The 13,485-nt window shown below is 55.1% G+C and overlaps 1 protein-coding gene across 3 annotated transcripts; it reads right to left on the minus strand.

Moving 5' to 3' along the window:
- Positions 1-238: 238 nt before the first annotated feature.
- Positions 239-12,184, minus strand: CUNH15orf39 (chromosome unknown C15orf39 homolog). Of its 3 annotated transcripts, none has more exons than XM_040729948.1 (3): positions 12,030-12,184; positions 2,962-5,707; positions 239-1,398 (listed from the first exon to the last, which is right to left on the minus strand). In XM_040729948.1, the coding sequence occupies exons 2-3, from the start codon at positions 5,654-5,656 to the stop codon at positions 1,031-1,033; spliced, it is 3,063 nt and encodes a 1,020-aa protein (XP_040585882.1). In that variant the 5' UTR covers positions 5,657-5,707; positions 12,030-12,184; the 3' UTR covers positions 239-1,030. The 3 variants fall into 3 exon arrangements, with proteins under 3 accessions (XP_040585882.1, XP_005069641.1, XP_012968482.1); XM_005069584.4 differs by lacking the exon at positions 12,030-12,184 and adding an exon at positions 8,902-9,063; XM_013113028.3 differs by lacking the exon at positions 12,030-12,184 and having other exon boundaries at positions 1,259-1,398; positions 2,911-5,707.
- Between the last annotated feature and the right edge of the window lie 1,301 nt (positions 12,185-13,485).

Below are 13,485 nucleotides of genomic sequence, written 5' to 3' on the forward strand. Positions count from 1 at the left end.
AGTGGGCACATCTTCAGTCCCAGGAGGCAGGCACACAAACGTGGTAACCAGTAGTTAGAAGACCACCAGTCTCCAAGATTCTCTATAGTTGTGGGAAGGTCTTCCCCAGGTTGGTGTGGCTAGCTAGAAGGAGTGGCTAGTAGGACCAGAAGTGACCCACAGTAGAGTACATTCCGGGCAGGAGAAAGGGAGGCAGCCTATAGGGGAAGGGCGATATGCAACATTAACTCATAATCTCTCAAAAACAACCCAAATGCTTTAATAGCTGGCCCCCAGGGCCCAGTCTCATCAAAACCCTTAAATAAGGCAGGAGCCACAGCTTGCCAGCCACCAGCTGAGCTCAGCCCACTACAGGAAGGAGGCCCTAAGAGCCTTGGGAAATACCAGTCCCCAGTCCAGATCTTCAGAGACCTCCTAGCATTGAGCTGACAGCCTGTCAGGTCCCTATAGCTGCTTGGTACAACTTTATTTGGGTATGAGATGCAGCCCAGGTAGGTCACTGGTATGGATCAGAGCAGACCTAGGGTCTTCGGGCCAGCCCCAGGCCAGGTCCCTGCACCAGCAGTGGACTCGGGAAGTGTGTGTGAGCTATATACACTATACAATGTACCACTCTAAGGTAACCGGTCCCAAGACACATGGAGACTTACCAGCCTCCTCTGACTATCAAAGGCCTGTCCTGGGCAAGCAGACCAAATCACAATAGGTATATGTCAGACGTCATCCCCACAACAACCCTGGTGAGGTAGGCTGTGTTGTCTTATTCTACAAATGGGGAACAAGGGCTCATGAGAGGTGAAGTGTTTGCCCAGGACACGCAACAAGGAACACAGCAGCCAGGATTCAAGGCCAGGTCGGGTTGGCTCCAATGCCCACAGGTTTTTTCTTCTACCACAGACCCTCAAGTTCAAAGTTCAGAAGTCTCTGCCCAGGTAGGTGGGCCCAGCCCCATTATCCACTCCTAGTTTTGGGCAGCTGGATGTCAAGACAGGTCCCCAGATGACTGTCCCAAAAACACTAGGTACCAATGCTAAAGGTGATGGCTCTGGCTGCCCAGAAGCTGGGGGTGAGGCGAAGGTCGGTCTGGTCCTGAGGCCTTGTGGCCCCAAGTAGGCAGTGCCACACCATTGAGCCAGGCGTTTTCCAGAAGGCTGCGGAAGCGTGCCCTCAGGGTAGGACCTGGTGGGCTAGTGCAGGCACCAGAGCTGGGCAAGGGATCACGTGACCCTTCCCCAGTGGTTGTCTCTGCTTTCTCAGGGCCGGGTGTTGGTGGCTTCCTCCCTGGCTTCTTGACCTTGGTGGCTGGTGACTCATGAGCCAGGGCCTGGCTTTCTGGCTCATCTCTGGTCACTGTGAGTTCTGATGGGGGTAAAGTTCTGGCCTCGCTGTTAAAGCCACCTACAAAAGGAAAGCACAGTCAGACTGCAAAATTCAAACTTCAAAGTCCCACCTCCTAGTCTCTGGGTTTTGCTTGCCCCACAATGGCTGACAGCACCTCCAGGGTCACAACCATCACAGGCAGCCCTTCTTCACATTGACCAGACCGGTGGGAGCTTGCTGAAAAGACACGCTCCTTCCCGAGGACACCAGAGCTCCACCTGGTGAGAACACGGCTCAGAATGTCTGCTTAGGAGCAAACATGAGGAAGGAGGCTTGCAGGTCAGGAGACACTGGCTGGGCACCTCCCCACACAGCTGAATAAATTACAGCGTGCAAAGAAGGCTATGCCCTATGAGAGCCATTATCTTTCTGCCACAAATCCCCAGGGCAGGAGCCAAAGACCAGGCTGCTGTGGCGACAGTTAAGCTGGAGGAAGGCTCCTTAGGCTGCCAGCAGAGCACGGGAACCTAGACAGAAGCAAACCTGATATGCAACCCCTATGAAAGGGTCACTGGATTCTCCCCCAAGGGGTCATGAGGAACACTGCTCCAGGGGTACTCGTAGCTCAGGAAAGGAATGTGGGATAAGGGTCTTCAAACCTTATCAGTGGCAGGCAGCCGCACTTTAACTGGATCAGAGTTCCAACAAGCAGGCTGACCAGGAAAGGAACCGGGTCCTCGGGCCCAGATAGGGCAAGAATCAGGAAAGTGGGTCAGCTAGGGGCCCCGTTCCACGGCAGTACTTTGCCTCAGGCCTTCTCTACCTTGACCTGAGCTGTCCTGGGTCAGGGAGGCCCAGCTAGTCAAGGAAGTAGAATATATTGTTCAGGAAAATGGCTGGGTAAGGGACTAGGAGGCAACAATGTGTGACAGAAGGAAGGAAAAACTTAGGAACGTAGAAATCAATTTACTGATCAAGAAAAGACCACTCAAGAAAAGGCCATGCCACCCCTGTATCCCCAACACACAGATTAAAAAAAAAAAAAAGCAAGTTCCACAGCTCAGCGAGAGTGGCATATGACCGTAATCAGGTATTAGGCACAGGAGCATTGGGAGTCTGAGGACACTCTGAGAACCTGAAGAACCAGGACAATGCATCATTGTGGAGGAAAAGAGAGCCACAAACAATTCTCCAATTCAGGGCAACACGGGTGTGTGCAAGTGCCAGGAGACCAGAGAAAACGTACATTCAAAGGCATGTGCCTGTGTGGAGCCCCGCCTCATCCTGCGGATGGAAGGCCAACAAGAATGGAGTGGATTACTGAGGGCTAGTGCTCAGGCGGAAGACACTGGAAGAGAAAACTTCGGGTGGAAAACATGCCTGGCCCAAGTGCCGGAAGGCCTACACAAGACACAGACATATAAATAGAGAAGGAGACTACCTAGAAGGGGACCTAGAACATTTCTGTGCAAATAGCTCTCACTGATGCCTAGATGGTCAAGAGGGCAAGGAAACCCACCCCCTCTCCCAGCATAAGTTCCTGGAATCATTCAGACCCTTGACCATCGGCCATACAAGCAGTACACACACCTGTCACTCGCTCACACAGCTCCAGTGGCTACATGGCTGCCCCATGCTCACCCAGCTGGCGGCGTACACAGTCATGCCACTGCAGGCCCAGCAGGTCAGGGTAGATATCAGGCAGCTGGCGCAGGGCCAGCAGCTTCAGCATTCGTGAGGTGCAGCCATGTAGGGCACGTTCACGAAGTGCACGCTCCTCTGACAGAGTGGTAGGCCGTAGCTCTACACGGTGCTCCTGCAGCACGTGGTCCACAGAGGCAGGCGGCAACTTCGGAAAGAGACGCTCCTTCACCAGATGGATGGGCACAAAGATGGCACCAGCTCGTACTACATGAGGGAAGGGGCACTGTTGTGTGCACAAAAACCTCTGCAGCTGGGACAGCAGCTTGTCCAGCAGCCCCTGCACACCCTGGCAGTCCTGCCACGCAGCCTGGCCCCATGGCCCAGTTGTCTCAAGCCACTCACGGAGTTTCTCTGGTGGAGAGTGGGCCACGGAGCCCGAGATGGCATCACAGAGTGATGTGTGCAGCCCTGTAAAGTGCTGTTCTAGGGAGTCGGCTGGGGTCGCAGTGGAAACTTGAGCAGTGACTGCAGCGGGGCCTGTGGCGGGAGCAGGGGCTGGAGCTGGTGATGGAGTCGGAGCAGAGGCTGGGGCCGGGGAGGCCACGGCTATGGCTGGTGGGCTTGGCAGGGCCAGGTTGAAGCACGCCACCGGCAAAGGCTGAGTGAGAATCTGCAGTCCCACGGGTACAGATGGGGCGTTGGGTGCAGGCGGAGCAGGAGCAGGAGCTGGGGTAGGGGGGCATGGGACAATAGTTGCAGGTAACGGTGCAGGACGGAGTATCTTGAATTTTCGGAACATGAAGGCCACAGAGCTGTGGAAGTTGGTCCTTGGTGTGGCTTCTGTGGCCACTTCAGATATTTCTGTGACCATCTTTTTTAGGCCCGGCAGACCTGACACGGGGTTTTCCATACCTGGCCTATCCACAGCTTCAGTGGGCTTACCATGTACCTCAGGACTAGGGACCTTGACAGGGACAGCCTCTGTCATAGACTTTTTCACACTCAAGTCCAGAGCCACCTCCTCACGAAGAGAGCAGGGAGGCCTAGAGGTCTCATCCTGGACAGGCAGGGGCCCCTTGCAATCTTTGTCTTGGCTCTTATTGGTGGTTGGAGAAGAGTCCTGCTCAGCTGTGGGCTCTGGTGTCTGCACGTCCAGGTAGTCACGGTAGGGGGCCAGACTAAAAACATTGTCAATCACAGGCATTGGTGGAGAGCTGGGAGGCCTGGCACCTTTCTGTGGGAGAGACTGGCGCTCCTTGGCACACGGATGCAGCGCTGGTGAAGTGCGGGGAACTGGGCTGTCTCGGATGACAATAGGGACCCCAGGACGCTCATCAGGCCTGGGCTGGAGTTGCTCTTTCCTGCAGCTGGGTAGCCATGTCTTCTCTTGAGCTTCCGGTGGTTTCTCTGCAGGTCTCACAGGCTCGGAGCATGGCTGGCTGGCTGGCAGAGGCTGGCATGTTCTCTGGAAGGCACTGGGCTGTGGCACAGGTTGCACACTGTTCTGGGAATGCGAAGGTGGTGTTCCCCCAAGCCCTGGGGATGCCCCATAGAGAGAGAGATCATCCCTGGCATAAGGAAAACCCAGAGTTTGGGGGACAAAGTCCAGCGGGCACCGTGGAGCAAGAGGGGGCTCTAGCTTGAGCCCTGGTGAGGGTGCTGGGAGGGGTGCAGAGGAATAAGAATACGTGTCTATTCCAACAGGAGGCAAGTAGGGGGTCTGGGATGCCTGCTGCCTCAGGTAGGGGCTGCCCAGCCCACCAGCTTGGTACCCAGGCCCCTTGTGTGCACCCAGAGGTGGCAGTGGGAGCAGAGGGCCATAGCTTCCCTGCTTCTCTGGGTGACGACAAGATGGAGGGCAGGGCAAGGCCTGTGGAGGTGGAGGCAGTGGGTAATGGGCTGGCACTGCATCCTGGCAAGGCGGTCCGAGCGGCTGGCCAAGCTGGGTCCAAGGACTGGAGGGCCCCTCGGGTACTGCTTGCTTGGGATCCCCAGAATAAGGGCCTGTGTACTTAGAAGCCAGAAAGCCTGTGCTGTGGATGGTTCGATACTTCTCCAGGATTGCCTGACATGGGGAAAAAGTCAGGGAGGAGTCTTTGCCAGGTCCCCCAGTTGGTAGTCCACGCAAGAACGTCCCGTCCAGGGGCTGGCCCTTGCCAGCCGCTGGGGCTAGAGAACAGGGTGAGTCAGCGGAGGGCAACAGGGGCCCGGTCACCAGCGTCCAATCAACATCCAATGGTCTCTTCGCTCCCCCATCCCCCAGGCAAGTGGAGAGTCCATAACACAAAGGGCTGCGGTAGACTGGCTTGGGCGCTGCCAGTGGTGGGCCTGGGTATGCATGAGCTTGGGGACCAAAGGGCAGGAGCTCACTGGAGTCTTGTATCTTTTCAGAGCCTTCTGTCGGAGGGCGGTAGACCAGGCAGTTTGTCAACAGGTTGTCAGCCCGGAGTGGGGATCCCGCTACACCAGTGGGGTACAAGGGTGGGTATGGGGTCCAGGATGCCAACCGCTCAGATCCTGCCTTGGAAGTTCCCCCTATGGGGCAGGAGAAGTATGCACCCTTGTAATTGCAGGAGTCCTGGTTGCCAGCAGAAAGGGGCAGGCCATGTCCAGGCCCTGGGTCTGGTTCCAGGCGGGGCAGCTTGCCATACATCACAGGCCCCAGAGGCCCCAGGGGCCGCTTCTCTGCCATTACTGTGAAAGTGTCAAGCCCTCCTGAACCCGGGCTGCTTGACCTGATGACCTGGGAGAGAGGAGAGACAGAGGTGTTTAGGGCACAGGCTACAAGTAAACAGTAGAGGCCTCTCTGACTTGCTGCCACCCAAGAATTCTGGCTCTTGGCAACACTCGCTCAGACTGAACGCAGTAGCCACAATGCAGGTTTGGAACTCTACTTTTTGTTTCTGGTTATAGTTTCTAAAGTATAGAACTCTGTTGAACAAGTATGTGTACTGTGGCTTACATACAAGTCTACACTCCATTGCAGGGGTCACTTTCTGTTCACGTGACTGCCAGGAGCCCTCCCTTGGGGTTCTGGGCTGTACTGGAAGGTCAGTTGCCTTGGCTCCCTTCTCTGCCTCCAGGTTAGACCTAGCCTTGCAAAGTCACTGATGAAAGGGGTGGCACAGAAGCGGGCTGCCCGTCTCTGCTGGCTCCTTTTCCAAGATGCCACAGCAGCCTCATGCCGCTCCCACAGCCAAGACGCGGAATCCCTGCACTGCCCACACGTTACTCTAGGTTCTTCTAACACAAAAAGCAAAACCTCAAAACCAGGTCCCCAGAGCCAGACCGCTGACAACTAGTCTTGGACAGATAGGGCAGTCCCTTCAAGAGGTGTCCCGTCCTACCCAAGCTGGGTCAGCTCAGCAGGAGGGTCAAAGCTGACCAGTAGATGGTGCTGTGGTGCCAACAGGATGGTCCTGGGCTCAGGGAGGAGTGTCAGTGTTAATCTCCAGGGATTGTGCACATGACACATGGGAGTGGGTGGGGGTGCATGCCTGGGGAGATGGGAGGCTCCAGGGGCCCAGAGTCCCAGCTGGCAACTACTTCCTCTGCCCTTTACTGATGGGCAACTAAGTGCTGGGAAATGAACGCCCAGGTACTCTTCCCTTGGAGCCTTTCCCACTCTGTTCTTCCCCTCTCTTCTCCTTAATAACCCTCCGGGTTCTATTTGAAAGCAAAGAATACAGCACAAAGTCAAGTCCAAAGAAGGATGAGGATCAATGTCCACAGTGGCCACAGGCACCCTCTTTATACAACGGGCATCCATAACTTATGGCGGCTCCATGCAAGGCTTGTCTGTCTATTAGTGTTATCACTGACCCCCTCCCTTCTCCAGTGAGCACCCCTACCTCCTAAAACTCCCAGCAGCTTAGAAAAGGGTCAATGGGATCAATATTCCTATGTATGAGTAGGCCACAGGTCAAGTATCACAAGCTTCTGTCACCAGCAAGCAGGGACTATTCTTTCTCCTCCTTTCTGGACAGCAGCCAATGACTATTAGGGCTCCAAGTTAGACCAGTCAGAGGACAAAAAGAAGTAAAGGGTAGTATGGCCTAGGTCCATGCCCATCCCAGCAGATGGCAACACAGAGGCCCTTAGAAAACAAGGACCTGAGTCCTAGGGGAAAGTTCCCATCCTGCATTGCTGCTTGTTTTTATGGTTGGTCTTGCTTTGTCTTTTTTTTTTTTTTTCTGACTACGTCTCACAGTTTATCTATAGCTGACCTGGAACTCACTATGCAGACCAAGTTGGCCTTGAACAGAGATCCACCCACCTCTGCTTCCCTGGTGCTGAGATTAAAGATGTGCACTACGACAAGGCTTAGATGGTCCAGAGGGTACCAAGCCCACTCTATCCTTGGGGAGCTCTGGATTAATTAAGAGCTGGCTCTGGTCTCACCTCCACCAATGCTCCTTGGGACCCGCTCTAACCACCAGTCTCAAGAGCCCTTCTCTCCCGGGTTCAGCCCAACCTGTGCCCTTTGCCCTGGAGACTTCCTGAGAACCAGCCACCTGGGACCCTCCGGAGTCTTTGTAGGAGTGAGGGTTCCAAAGAGCCAGCCCAAGGCTCTGAAAGGTGTAGAGGTAACATTATGTCCTGTCAGTAGGATGGAAAGCTCCCCCAGACCCACTCACACAGCAGCCAAAATGAAGGTGCCTTGCTTCCCCAACACTGAGGTGGCCGCAGGCACTTTTAGAAGGCAGGGCCATCGGTGATCCTTCTGTGGAGATGTCAAGTTCTACTAGTTCTTAACATTAGTTCTAACCGCAGCCAGAAACCAGAGCAGGGTCAAGCGCCTACCACACTCCCACGCTTTCCCTCGGGGGAAACAAACAACTCCGTGGGTCCATTCCCATTTCCACGTCACATCCTCGGGGCCTCAGGAAGAGCACGATCCCAGCCGAGTTGAGGCCGGCATCAGTATTCTCTCAGCTCTAACAGAGTCAGGTCTTCTAAAACTCTTTGCCAGCTGAGGCTCTGAGCTTTCCAGACATCCAACACGGGGCAGCCCACGCTTCCCAGTTTAAGAGAAAGGGTCTCTGGATGCACCACCACTAAATTTCCCTCCACCAGCCCCGCCCATGACCATCGTGCCTGCGGCCCACAAGCGGACTTCACTATGAACTGGTGCCCCACCGACACGCCAGGCTTCCGGGTGTCCCCCGACCTCTCTCTCCGCGGTTCTGCGACGCACGTGCACCCCAGTAGGCTGACACACAGCCTGCCACCACGCACGCAAAGCCGTTCCTGCACGTACGTGCATGGCCCGAATCTGCACGCATGCCCTCCACCCCCCAACCCCCAACCGTGTTCTTCCCTGCTCAGGCACACGTGTGCAAGCCAGGAGGTTCGCGCTCGGAGCCCCCACGGATCGACGCCCGAAGACTGCAGTGAGGTTGGGGGGGGGGCGTCCAGCCGCAGACTCCGGGCAGCCACCTCCTTCGGGGCGATCCCGACAGCCTGGGCTGCAGCCAGAGAGTGAGTCAAGCGGTGGCGAGGAAACCGCAGGCGGTCCTGTTCCAACAGGGCTCGTCCACGGCCCCGCGGCACCTCAGCGCCCGCCGCCACCAATCCCAAGCCCCACCCCCACCTCGAATCGGCGCCGGGCAATCCGCGTGAGTCCGGCCCCGCTAGAGGCCCGAGGGATCCGCCTGACTCCTGACTCCTCGCCAGCCCTACGCCCGGGCACTGCTGGGGTTCCGGGGCTCTACCAGGCCCAGGGAGCATCCAAGTCCCGGCAAAGTCTGTGCAGCAACACGACCGGGCCCCGCAGCCTGACCACCCAAAGCCTCAGCACCTGGGCCCCGGCCCCTGCGCTCCGTCCCGGGGCCAGCCGGTAGGGGCGCCCTGGGGCATGGCCACCCGCCCCTTGCCCACGCGCCGCCCGCAAACTCGGCCCAAGTTTCCGCGCCCGCCGGACAGGCGAGCTCCTACCTTCAGAGCACCAAGCTTTTGGCGACTGCCACCTGAGGCCAAGGCTGCATCTTCTAGCGCCACCCAGGCTGCGGGTCCCTGTCCGGCCGGCCTTGCGCGGGAAGTCGCGCCAGGCACCTAGCCCAGAGCCACGCTCCGCGCTGCCGTTCGCGCCGCCGCCGGGCGCCGTCTGTGGTCGAGGGCGGGGCGGGCCAGGGGCGGAGCGGGGGCGGGGCGGCCCGTTGGGTGGGGGCAGAACCCGGCTGTGCCTCTGGGAGCCTGCGCTCCCTTGAGCCCTCCTGTGCCGTGCGTGCGGAAGGCCCGAGTGGAATCAACTTTCCCGCGACCCGGCCTCTGGCTTTGTGAACCGCCTTCACTCGCCTAGCTACTCGAACGTCTGCCCCGAGGGCGGTCATAGCTCTCATTCAGTCATTCCGTTAGATCATTCATTCCTTGCCACTTTCTAGCCATGTGACCTTAGACCTGCCACTTAAGCTCCAAGAGCTTCAGTTTCCTCATTGAGTGATGTTGTCTCATAGAAATGGCAGGGCTGGCAGACTTCGAAAGACAAGGCACACAAATTGGAGTATGGTGACGTACAGCTAAATCCTAGCATTGGGAGACTACTGCAGGGGAATTGCCGCGAGTTTGAGCTGAGCCTGGGATACCTAGCAATACTCCTTGTTTTGTTTTTGCTTTGCTTCGCTTTGTTTGAGACAGGGTTTCACTATATAGCTGTGGCTGTGTGGGACCAGTACTCTGTAGACCAGGCTGGCCTCGAACTCACAGAGATATATCTACCTCTGCCTCCCCAAGTGCTGAGATTCAATGCGTGGGTCACCACACTTGGCTCCTAACAAAACTCTTAACAATAAAAAAATTAAAAAATACTGACATCCTTGACCAGTGCTAGTTACATTAGGAATCTAGAAGGAGGCAAAGTACAGATAAATGTATCTCAACTCCTATTAGGGCTCCATGGTTGAGGGAATGGCCCAGGAATGAGGCTCTGGAGGTGTTGCCAAGTGGCCTTGGTGGGTATCTGAACATTTTTGCAAATCGCCCTCACCAGAACTGGCTAGAGCATGATCAGGAAAGCAGATAAGGTAAAGCATCCCTGGGCAGAAATGATGTGCTACAGAAAAGGGCTGGGGGGGGGGCAGCTGTCTGTTCCCCCAGACTCCAGCTCCCCTCAGCACTACTCCTTTCTTGGAAGGAATCTGATGCCTGTGGTTGTAAGACTGCCCAAAGACCAAGGCGGAGTCAGGCAGTGAGGGAGGAGAATGGGTACAGACGGCACAGATCAAAACCACTCAGGACACCACCTTGAACCACACAGGTCAGGACTGCCTGAGTCAGACAGCAGGGCTGGGAGCAGGGGGGGGCGGGGGGGGGGCTGGAGCTGAGGAGGAGGGGCTGGGCTCCAGGTAGGACTAGGAAGAGGAAGTGAGGTCGCCCAAGGGGGGGGTCTCTTGGATTAGAGTTGGAAGACTTTTCACAAATATAGGCCGGGAAGGGGAGACTCTGGGGGGGCTGGGGCTTTCCCAGTCACCCTACGGGTTGGAACAATGCAGATTGCCCGGTTTCTGTATCTTACAGACACACTTTAACACCGGGAAGATGCTTCTGTGCCCTGACAGCTCTGGCCAGGCCATATCTGAGAGCCCTCTCTAACGTTATTGTTTCCTGCTCTCACCTCACTAACTCTGCCCATCCCTCCCTACGCACAGCGTCTGCTCCCACTCCTGACCTGCTGTTAGTTGAGAGGAAGGAAGACATGCCCTTGGCCCTAGGGCCCAGCTATGACTTCAGCCCCATTAGTTTGTCTTAATTCAGAAACATCTCTCAAAGACAGCTGTCCCACTAATCAGCTTGCTTTCTCAAGACAGGGTTTCTACGTATTATTTTGGAGCCTGTCCTGGAACTCGCTCTGTAGACCAGGCTGGTCTCGAACTCACAGAGATCCGCCTGCCCCTGCCTCCCAAGTGCTGGGATCAAAGGCGGGTGCCACCGCCGCAGTTTGTCTGCTCCGTTTTCACATCACTTTAACACTCTGGATTGCCAAGGAAAGGACACAGGTTAGAGGGCCTGAGAGCCACCCGCAACTCCCTGGCCCTTAACTTGCTCAGCACAAAACAGAACCAGGCACCCACCTGCCTTATAGACTACAGTGTCAGCATCCAGTAACATCCGTGAGAAACTGCGCATCAGCAGGAGGCTGGAGTGCTGGACAACTGTGAATTGCCAAAATTTCTGGCCTTGGCCTTTCCCTTTCTGCCCCACGGGTCATGTGCAGAGCCTATAGCCGATAAAGGCAGCCCTTTCAAGGTGACTTGAGTGGCCCCACGAGCTTTTGTTAACATTTCAGCCTTTGAAGAGATAGTGATGTTTTGTCTGGAAGGTGAAGTCACGAAGGAGTCAGAACAGTAGAGAGTTTAACATGTGTGTGGGGGGTGGGTACCCGGCAGGGGGTGGGGTGCTGGAAAAGGAACCTGGCACTTGAAGGCGGAGAGATGGGGATCTACTAAGTACAGGCAGGTCTCAGTTATACAGTGAGTCCCAAGTCAGCCCTGGCTTTGGTGTGAGTATCTGTCCAAAAAAACAAAACTAAATACAGCACAAAGTAGAACAGAAAAGTTCAAAGAGGGTTCTATCCCCCGGCACTCCAATCCTAGCACAAGCTTGAAACAGGTGCATGCCCTCGCCCCTGCCCTCCACCTCACTGACACAGATCACTCCATAGAAAAGTAAGGTTAAAGGTCAGCTTCCTGAACTACAGTTCATCATGTTATGGTTATTAATAACAATGTCCCTCCCACTAATGAGGTCATACCTACTATTTACAAAAGGCCTTCCTTCCCCAGAGGAGCTGTCTCACCCTACACGCAGAAAGCCAGAGAAACCTAAACACACGCAATGCTCCCTCCATCTTCTGAGATACAGCTATAGGAATCTCCTCCTCCAGGGAGGCCACCCAGACTATTAGCACCACCTTCCCCTGCCAGCAGAGGAAGATTGCAGTGGTAGGGGCAGGAGGTGGGGGACGAGGCACCCCCACGTGGAGCTGGTTCTGTGCCAGCCACTTAATAAATAGTGTCTCACTTAAGTCTTAGACCCAGATGAAGAATTTGAGAAGCAAGCAAACTCACCAGGTATGGTAGTCCATAATGACAGATGGTTATAATCCCAGCGCTTGGGAGGCTAAGATGGCAGAATCAGGGGTTCAAGGAGGAAGGCCCATCTTAAAAAAAAAAAAGAAAAAAAAGGCATGTGAACTGAGTTTGACCTTCTGAGCTGTGTGACTTAAATAAACAACCTTAACTTTGGTTTGCACATCAGCCCAATGAGCAGAATTATGACATGTCACAGGGCTCTGATGACTTCATAGCTTAGTTCATAGTAAGCCCCAAACCATGACTCTGGGCATGGTGAGGGCTGGGGTACTGTTCTTCATAGCCAATAAATGGAAGAGTGGCATCTCCCCTCTTGGAGTTACTGCATGTCTCAGAACCCTCCTGAGACAAGGCTCAGATGCACCTGGTGGTCAGGAACCCTCTGCCAGTTAAGCAAACACAGCCTGAAGTTGTGTTGTGCTGGTGGCCATTAGCCTGAGCTCAGAGAACCTTAGGGGATCAAGTAGGGTATAACTTGGGAGGTTTAGAGCCATGGGTCTCAACTGAACGAGGTAAGCTGTTTTTCAAAGGCATGCTGGCAAACCAAGACTTCCTTCTGCAGGAAGCTGGGATGCAATTTCTTATCAGTCTGAGTCTCCTGTGGCTCTCCCACACTTGATCCGTCACCTCTGTTGTCCCTCTCTAGTCCGCCTGCCACAGCAGCCTCAGGAGCCAAGGGAAGTTCATTGCCGTCCTACATGCCTTGGCTTCCAGTCAGTGTTTCTTTGTTGGTTCCTTCTAGCCTCCTCCAGGATGTCTTCCATGATCTCCAGGCTGGTTTGAGCTATCTTTTTAGGGAGCTGTTTAGGTTCTGAACTACTTCCATCCTAGTCTTGGCTCCCTGTGCTCAAATGGCTTGGTTTTCAGCTCCCCCATGAGACTGGGGGAAAGGACCTCCTCCAGGACAAGAGGCTGTCTAAGTGCTGGGATGCGGTGCCTAGCACCGGGCTAATTCCGGTCATGGCTGTGGAGTCAATTTAATACTGAAGCTCATCCCAGCACATGGAAGACTGAATCAGGACGCTCGCTGAATTCAAAGCTACCCTGGGTACATAAAAGTTCCAGAGTAGCCTGGGCTACAGAGTGAAATTCTGTCTTGGGGGTAGCAAGAAAAACCTATCTGGCCACACTTTTCTAAGATACTAACTGCATTCCCTCTAAGATACTAACTCTAAACCTCCAAGATATTAACAAAGCTTCAAGCCAATAGTAGCCTGCCTCCTGCCTTATTGCAATATAGAGCAACTGACACCTAAAGGCTCAGTTCTGTGCCCAGGACATCAGGCAAGAGGGTTTACAACCCAGGTCTCCTGAGGGCTGGTGGACTACACAGCAGGTGCTCTCTGTCTCGGTGTCTCTGTCTGTCTCTGTCTCTGTCTCTCTCTCTCTCTCCCTCTCCCAACCCCTCTCTCCCCATCTTCCTGCCTAAATC

This window comes from Mesocricetus auratus, unplaced genomic scaffold (assembly GCF_017639785.1).
Source record: "Mesocricetus auratus isolate SY011 unplaced genomic scaffold, BCM_Maur_2.0 Super-Scaffold_100022, whole genome shotgun sequence".
NCBI lineage: Eukaryota > Metazoa > Chordata > Mammalia > Rodentia > Cricetidae > Mesocricetus > Mesocricetus auratus.

Excerpts from the sequence above, each read along its gene's own strand:
- CUNH15orf39 (XM_040729948.1), bottom strand. The coding sequence starts at position 5,656 with ATGGCAGAGAAGCGGCCCCTGGGGCCTCTGGGGCCTGTGATGTATGGC. Across the intron at positions 1,399-2,961 it reads CTGTGTACGCCGCCAGCTGG|GTGGCTTTAACAGCGAGGCC; the intron begins GTGAGCATGGGG and ends TTCCTTTTGTAG.